Source organism: Lampetra fluviatilis, chromosome 69 (assembly GCF_964198595.1).
Source record: "Lampetra fluviatilis chromosome 69, kcLamFluv1.1, whole genome shotgun sequence".
Classification (NCBI taxonomy): domain Eukaryota; kingdom Metazoa; phylum Chordata; class Hyperoartia; order Petromyzontiformes; family Petromyzontidae; genus Lampetra; species Lampetra fluviatilis.
The window spans coordinates 2,914,057-2,923,452 of record NC_136343.1 but is presented as its reverse complement, the minus strand read 5'-3'; the positions used below and the strand labels follow the sequence as shown (position 1 = coordinate 2,923,452).

Here is a 9,396-nt window from a genome sequence, read left to right as displayed (position 1 = left end):
GTTTTAACGACAAATGTATATATTTACACGATCTAACTCCAAAAACCTCTATTACGGGAAAGGCCTGTTAATTAAATGGAACTTCTTTATCTTAAGCTCAATGATACACATCAACTTGGTCTCCATTTGACTCAATATTACCTAAAAAATCCACCCACACCTCCACATCCACAAATTGCTGGGCATTGCCTCGCTCTGCCTCAGAGTCCACAGCCTCCTCCAGCTTAATGCTGCCTCGATCGACGTGAAGGTCGGATTTTGGAGTAAAATCTTCATGCTCACATTTCACCATCACTTCTTCACTCTTTACCGTCACTTCACTTTTCACCTTTGCTGATTCAAATTTCATTTTCGCTTCTTGACATTTCATCTTCACTCCTGGCCACGTTTCATATTTCAAATGTGTTTCAGGTTCTTGTTTCATGAGGGATGGGCTCATTGCAGCACTTTGACTTCCACACGCCGATTTCAGATTAATTTCCTGATGAATGGTTTGATGCTTGTTTCGATCCCCTAACTGTCGAAAACCCTTCCCATACACAGTGCACTTGAAGGGTGTTTCTCCTGTGTGTATTCTCTGGTGTGTTTTAAGATATGATGAAAGTGCAAACGCCTTCCCACACACAGTGCACTTGAAGGGCGTTTCTCCTGTGTGTATGCTCTGGTGTGTTTTAAGATATGATGAACGTGCAAACGCCTTCCCACACACAGTGCACTTGAAGGGCGTTTCTCCTGTGTGTATGCTCTGGTGTGTTTTAAGATTTGATGAACGTGTAAACGCCTTCCCACACACAGTGCACTTGAAGGGCTTTTCTCCTGTGTGTATTCTCTGGTGTATTTTAAGATGTGATGAATCTGCAAACGCCTTCCTACACACAGTGCACTTGAAGGGTCTTTCTCCTGTGTGTATGCTCTGGTGTGTTTTAAGATGTGATGGACGTGAAAATGCCTTCCCACACACAGTGCACTTGAAGGGTGTGTCTCCTGTGTGTATTCTCTGGTGTATTTTAAGATATGATGATTGTGTAAAGGTCTTCACACACACAGTGCACTTGAAGGGTGTTTCTCCTGTGTGACTTATCTGGTGTATTTTAAGATGTGATGACATTGCAAATGCCTTTCCACACACAGTGCACTTGAAGGGTGTTTCTCCTGTGTGTATTCTCTGGTGTCTTTTAAGACTTGATGAATGTACAAACGCTTTCCCACACATAGTGCAATTGAAGGGTGTTTCTCCTGTGTGTATTATCTGGTGTTTTTTAAGACTTGATGACTCTGAAAACGCCTTCCCACACGCAGTGCACTTGAAGGGTTTCTCTCCCGTGTGTGTTCTCTGGTGGGACTGAAGATTTGATGGATATACAAACGCCTTCCCACACACAGTGCACTTGAATGGTTTCTCTCCCGCTGATTGTCTTCGCTCCATTTGACCAATTCTGTACAGCAATGCGGCAGAGGATCTAGCAGCTGCAGACAGAAAACAGTAAAATCCACACAATGTAAGTCAGCATAGAAGCATAGAAATGTATATATATATAGTCACACGTAATATTCACATATTACATAGACAAGAACACTCAAACATTAACGAGAAAAAAAAACCCAATTCATCACACAGGCTGTTTTAAGGCACTTGCTACTATTTACGATCAGCTCTTGGCCTGACATAGTAGGCAAGTGGTCAGTATAATGCCTGGAGGCCCTAGTATATTTAATATCAATGATAACCCATAACTCTACGTACAGAATTTCGGTTCTATATGGCTACTGAAGAAATGTTAACTATTGCAAAAGTCTGATGAAAATAGCAAATGGTGTTAAAAATGAAACTCTTTGCAATGGGCAGAAACATTCTAAAATGGACAAATTAGTGTTCAATCACAACTTGGAAGTCCGAAGCCAGGCTCAGATTTGCTTGAATGCTCAGATGGACAGATGTAATTTGAGCTTTAAGTGCTGTATTTTCCATGCTTATGAAACGTTCCATGTGTCCGGGACTGTACAAGAGAAGGTTCCAGAAGGCGCGCGTTGTGACGAATGGAAAAAGGTGACCGGAAGGCACTGTAAGCATTATTCAATTAAGGACACACATGTTATAGTAAAGTGGGGGTGGGGGGGGCGAGCGAGTATATAAGGAGGAGCGAGGCCCACGGTCGGGGTGCTTACTCGGGGACTAATTGACGACCAGAGGTGGACGACATTGGGGCCAACTGGAAACCATCGGGGTTGACTGTTCAGTTAACAACTTGGTGGAAACCATGGGGGCTGAAGATAGCCATAGCAATTACGTGTGTGGCAGTCATTACACTTGGACTCTATATACGTTCAGAGAAATAAAGCTCTCCTCCCCTGAAAATGGATGTCTCCAATGAGCTTCTTTACACGTGTGTAGTGACATCGCGGATGTCACTATGGGGTGTCGGCCCTAGAGAGGCACGGCGTGCGATGTACTTACATCGCGGACATCACGTATGAAGCGACATTCGTCGCGGTCACTGGGTAAAGCCGGCTCTCGCGAGGCACGACGTTTCGATGTATTGCCATCGCAGACACCTCGTACATGTGGGTGTAGTACCAGCCCTAGAGGGGCTTGGTGAGCGCTGAGTGGCACCACGCTCGGCATGCAGTGCTGTCTCCTATAGGAGGGGGTGTGAGAGTGCCGGCCATGAATGGGGTTATTAAAGGCCATGGCACTCGAGTTGACCCTGGAAGGCACGTGACAGGTAAGATCACCAGAGGGGCCTAAAGTGGGGGCTAGGGGTGGTGACATGTCAGGACGAGATCCTGCTCGAACAGTGGGGATATAAACCGGGTCCCCAGAGGGACCAGAGTTCATGCGTTGCTGTTGTTATCCTTAAGATCTACATTCTACGTCCGAGAAGAGTCACCAACACATGGACCGGGACCCAAGCCGGGGTCCTGTCCATTGTAACCAATCCCAGTGTGATTAGTGTAGTTAGCCTGGTGGTCCACCACCATAGGCTGTTATCTGCTAAAGGGGCAGTTACCACTTTGTGTTGGTATCAATAAATGTGTTGCCTCCAAAGGGTACGTCTGTGACTCAGTTGAATCCACTACACATGTAATAAAAAACCCTATTGCTTTTACTAAACCTAGGTGTTTAATATGGTCAATATACTTTACAGCAAATAACAACTTTACACTCTCACGCACTGGAACGGTGAAGAAGGTGGTGTTGTGGCAAGAACCATGCCTGGCTGCCTTCATCTGCTCAGTACAGATGCTATAATGCTTCACCAAGTACTTAACCTAGGAACACATCAACTCAGCAGAGGCCTACAATAAGTTAAGCTATCACTTGTCAATCATGTCTGCTGTCAGCAATAATTCAACTCTGAATCTTCTTGGTTCTTTCGGTAAAGTCACGTAGAAGGGGAAGTAATAAAATAATAAAAATAAAACATAATAAAATAATATAAAATAATTCTCACGACGTTTCGGCCACAACGCAAGCAGCCGTCCTCAGGTGAAGAATGAAACACCACCAAGCTTGGAGCGTATATTTAAGCTGGTTTGGAGGGGGGGTGGGAAGAAGAGTGCCTTGACAAACCAGCTTAAATATACGCTCCAAGCTTGGTGGTGTTTCATTCTTCACCTGAGGACGGCTGCTTGCGTTGTAGCCGAAACGTCGTGAGAATTATTTTAAATTATTTTATTATGTTTTATTTTTATTATTTTATTACTTCCCCTTCTACGTGACTTTACCGAAAGAACCAAGAAGATGAATCCCTGCAGTCACGAAAGCTTTAAATCGAAATTCAACTCTGAATGTTGGCTCCATAATGCAGTGGACGAACAAATGTGTCTCCGCTCCCCATTTAGATACACTCTTACATACAGATATGTTTCACATGTGTCATTAACAGATTATATAAAGAAAACAGCCACCATTCACCATTATATGGTAGTAACATCATCACAGTGATCATGCCATGATAGGTGCGAATTGAGGCCATGTAAGTGTGGAGCACTTGCCAGTAGGTCATGGAAATGATCCAGGTGTCAAGGGATGACTGAGATGACTGGCAGATGCACCACCTGTGCTACCCACTGTGCCAACTTGCTGTATTTTAGCCACCCAGCGCTCCATCCATTCATGTGTCACTCCTCTGACCTCACTGTTGCAGGATGAATGCCTCCAACTACCCTGCAACATCCTTCACGGGCCTCCTCCACAGAGGCCGATCTTCACACTCCTGGTACCAGTCATGGGCAAATCCGATCACCTCCACGTCTTACAATCTCTTCTCGAGCCCATTCCCTACCCGTTTAGTCCCTCGCATCTGAACTAACTTACGCTGCTTGAGCACGCAGTTTCTGAGCATGCGGGATTCATGACCAACGATTGCAGCTTCGCCTGCCAAAGAGGCTCACTGATTATATTTTGTACGGATATCTCAGGGATTTGTAAGCTTCGAAAACCATCAAATCTGGTACAATAGAGGATGAATCATAGGCAGGCCAACCTTAATTGTATAAGCCAACACAAATGGTTCTTTAAAGGAGTCCATATTTCACATCCACAGAGAAAGGGGTCATAGCGGTGGGCAAGAAGATTCAGTGATTTATATGGAGCAACGGTCGAAGCAGCTTCCTCACCATGTTAGACATTAAAGAATGCTGCTTGACTAACTTGAATTGAGACTTTATCTGCCAAACCAGAGCTGGTCGTGAACACATTAACCAAATATGGGAGCTCCTCCACCACCTGTAGAACTGCCTGATTACTCATTAAGAGGCGAGCAGGCGGAATGTTGGATGACATGAAATACCCAGGCAGGTGCTGTATTTTTTGGAACATATGTAAGGCTCCTCCTTATAATGAAATTTTTCAGGTACAGAACAAGAGTCCCTAACTCCATCGCATTGAGTAGCCAATACCAGATCATCAGCATACATAACATGGTTGACCAGCAGGAAACAATCTCTTAACTTTCACCAGCCATCGATTAGCCTCTCATTGTAACTGTACCAAATGCATTTTGTAGGGCCATTGTGAGGTTATCAAAACTATGTGTATATTGAAGATGCTATCTTAATGTACACAGTCCACGGGTCATGGAAGGGTTAGGTTCCCGAGAACGATCCGTAACCCGAATTTCCCATGCCGGAAACTGAACAATTTTCCCCCAAAATCAAGACGAAATCCCATAGCCGGAAAGAGTTGTCCAGCCCCTACCCAATTACTCGTACTGTATCGCGCTATAGTTCATTTTCTGTCGCGACCTGTATCGTATTGCTGTACATACGTTCTGCACTTCCGATGATTCTTTCATTTCATCGAATATCTACCCTAACACTACCCATAATTAAACTAATGCAAGAAAAACTTATCCAAATATTTATGAACACCATGAGACATTCTAATATTAATTGTTAAGAGAAAACAGTCACTTCCGAATATTCATTTACCAGGCATAGACTAGGCCGAGACCTCTCCGAGTGCTGTTGGCTGAAACCATAAGCAATCGAAGTGTAATTGTGTTAAATAAAGTACATAACGTAAATAACTTATGAAATAAACTTCAAATCAAAACCATAAAGAAAAACATGGGAAAAACAAGATAGTTCTAAGCACAGAAAACCAAAATTACGGAATGCTACAAAAGAAAAATAATTAGGCAATGCTACAAAACAATTCCATTGACCTTAATCTTTTCCAGTCATTATTGCAATGCAATTAAGGGTGATATTACACTGAAAGTTACGAGACGATGTGACAGATATAGTATACGCACGGTAACAATGTAACAGCATGACTGAGGGTACAAAGCGACTATACACCACCGCCTTGGGGAAGATGCTGCCTGCCTTATGCCTTGCTCCGCGGTATTCATCCACAACCTCACCGCGCTGGACTATTTGCGCTTAAGTAACTAAAGCAAAAATCCCCGCATTTTGATTTTTTTTACATGATTTATGGGAGCATGTCCATGAGGTTGGATTTCCGTAAGTCGGGTCTTCCGCTACCCGGGGACATACCGTAATGTATGTGGCCAGAGGGAATTCCTGTCACACGCCAACTTGAACAGGAAACGGCTCCGAATCCTTGTCACACAGCATTTGCCGGGTCTGCCCAAAATAATAAAAATCCATAACGAATGTGAGCAGAGGGGCAGGGATATCGAAAACAAGGAACAACCCAAAGCCGAAGCCTCTTCATGGTACTTAGGCCTTGACAACATCAAAAAACGTGCCAAGAAAGTCAAAACAGTCATATTCAATACTTAAGCCTTACCGAAACCAAGGGGTTAGATAAACGGCAACCAAAAATACACATCACAATTGAAATAAGTACTGTACAGCATGCCAACTAGACTAAAACAAAACAATTGAAATAAACAAAGATAAACTCTATAGAAAAAAAACATTCCATGAGAATAAATAGGATTCTAATTACTGACTACTCTGCTAACAATGATGACGATGTGTGTGCGCGAGTGGAGAGTGGTAGTACTTCGGTTAGCGTGCTGCGCTATGAACCCAGCGACCCGAGTACAATTTCCACTAATGCCCAAAACCATGACGATTACCTGAATTGGCCCTGGGCCTTCCCAGGTCGACTCAGCCTCAAATAAGTACCTGGTGTGTTGTGTAAACATCGCCACTGGGGAGACAAAGGCGGCCGGAAATGGTTCTGGTAACCTACCCCTTTGTGTGCCGTGCCAACCTTCAAAGGTGCTACTTTCCCTAACAGTCTGTTAAGACTAAATGCTTGCATGGCAAAGGTTGAGGTGCCACCGATTTCCTCGCATTCCTCATCCACCCCGCCCTCCTTCCCAGAAGTCTTCCCAGGAAAGAGTAAATTGTTATTTATTGTTATTTTCTTTGAACCTATCTACGTGACTTTACCGGAAGACCCAATAATATGTAAATTGGTATGCAAAGAGGTTGCCCGAGATAGGTCTAAACCGCAAAAAATAAACCCATGACATTCAAGGGTCTACTGTATGACATTTGCACAGAACTGTCCTGGACTGAAACTACAATTGGGCTTTGCAAGCTTCTTCTCTGCAGGTCTGGCAAGCTGAATATTCATTATCTGGAAATCAATGTGGTCAAACGTTAGCTCTTCGTCCAATCCAGCAGAGATCATCGTTTAGTCAATGTTGTAATAATGTTCTGTATTGCAACCTGTGTAATATCACCACCCTCCCTCAGGACGTTTCTTTTGAAGTCCATTATGCCCGGCACTAAAACTGCTCTTAGACTGTGGGTTGCCCAAGCTGTGCAAATGTCACCAATCACAATATTCAGGGTTCACACTTTGTCACCAGATGGTGCACCAGCCAACCACTGACAGTGTGGTTACTTCCTGGAATATTTAAGGCATAGAAAAAGCAACAAATACATATACACAAACACACACATTAAAATACACAAACCCATGTGTTAGCTATCCAGAACGTTAACACACTCCCAAAACACGCTCTACAAAACCAGCAATACTTATAGAAGCTAAAAATGCAAATAAAAAACAAGGTTCAGTGTTAACTTACACTTGCAGTCAAATAAAATGCATCAACACACATGAGCATATTCCAATGTGCGCACACAGTTACCCACAACAAAGACCCCCAATATAGCCTTAACAATAAGTTCAGGAGTGGGTGTATGGCCAGCACCACACCCGACCGCTTTTGTTTCCCCAGTGGCGATGTTTACACACTGCACCAGGCACTCATTTGAGGCTGAGTCGATCTAGGGAGGCCCAAGTCTGGTTCAGATAGTCACTGGTGTTGGTGGCGGTGAGTGGGAATCGAACTCGTGTTGCCTAGTTCATAGCGCAGCACGCTATAGGTTACATTACCGCACGCAACAACAGCCGCCATTTGCACACGAAGTGAGCTCTACCAGTATGTGTGCAAGGGAACCCGCACCGACCGACTGCAGAAGCTACCGGTCAAACTGCCTCCTCTCCCAGTTCCAGAGAAGGTTTTGCCCACGCATTGCAAATGTCAGCAATCACAATATTCCGGGTTCACCACTCTGGTAAAATGTAGCGGCCACTCTGGTTCGTAAAACAATCAGAGATATATTTAAGTCCATCTTTAAAACTCACCTCTGTAAACTGGTCTTCATCCCCCCTAGTTTTGCCGTTTACTTGAGCGGGTGAGTGATTGGTCACAGAATGGGTGAGTAGTTGACTGAGTAGGCAGTGAGTGGGTCTTCCAGTGAGTGAGTGAGTGATTGAGTTAATGGGTAAATGAAGCTTGAGTTCTGGCTGTTTACCCTGCAGGATGTGTATATTTCGTACTTTTGATACACGGCATAGATTGGTGGGATCCACGGATGAAATGCAGCACTTTACAAATGTAAATTATAATTGTATTATAAATATTACAGGCATATTATACACACCACCATGCACCATATGCTTCCATAAAGATGTTAAAGTACATTTTTCTCGCGTTATTTTTCATGAGTAGGCCATTGTGTACTGGCGTCATGGTTGAAATGTATGATGATACAACTATTTTTATGAAAGAAGAAAAGGCTTTTCGGCAATAAGACAGATGTTAAGATCAGAATCTTTAAAATCAGAATCTGTCTTCTGGAGGAATGTCACAGATATATCCAGTCGAGGCGGCTCAGAAAGTTACAAAAAGAAACATATTTGGCTATGTACGGTGTGAAAGGAGCTCAACTAACATACAAAAAACGATAGGAGTGCAAAATAGATGAAAGGTAAGCAATTCACGAAAAATAAATAGAAATGAATAAAGTACATAGTTCAATTTGCAAAGAGATTCCTATTGCAAGGTAGCATTAAGTCTGCATTAACCACACATTCTTGTGGTATAATTTAACACAAACATCAATCTGTATCAACCACATGATATTTTTTTATTTACAAGGCTATTATTTCCATAGATTTGCTCTTTATTTGACTTGCTATTAAACCATTGGACAATCTGAAAAATCTGCGACGTGCATCTGATTGTCTATGTGAGTCTGTGGGTCTGTGTGCTAGTCTAGGGGTTCCTGCATGACTGATTGTCTGTTAAGTTTCCCAGATTTCACTGCCCAAAAGTTTGGAACCACGTATCGTCTTTTGGCATCTCAATTCTGCCATTTATAACCTCGTTTAAACTGACTAATACTCACTCAAGTTTGAGTGGGAATGTAATTTTACAACAGAACTGCTATTAAGTTGGTTTTGTAAACCTGTAATTTTGGAATGCGTTGATGTCTGCCCGCCAAGTCGCCCTTACAAAATTAGCGTCTAAGCTCAATAGGTGTTACTCGTGAAATTCACTTCTGATTGCGAGTTAGTGGGTGGGTGAGTGCGAGGAAGGTCGAGTAAGGGAGTGTGATTAGGTGACTGTTCTTGTGTGGGCGAGTGAATGGATGAGTGAGTGGGAGAGTGGATGG

The 9,396-nt window shown here is 43.3% G+C and overlaps 1 protein-coding gene across 1 annotated transcript in view; it reads right to left on the bottom strand.

The window, feature by feature from the left end:
* Nucleotides 1–365: 365 nt before the first annotated feature.
* Nucleotides 366–9,396, bottom strand: part of LOC144952715 (uncharacterized) — an 83,465-nt gene continuing 74,434 nt past the window's right edge. The window contains 2 exon segments of the mRNA XM_078883207.1: nt 366–591; nt 593–1,467. Of these exon segments, the coding sequence (XP_078739333.1) occupies nt 514–591; nt 593–1,467 (953 nt within the window). The 3' untranslated portion in view covers nt 366–513.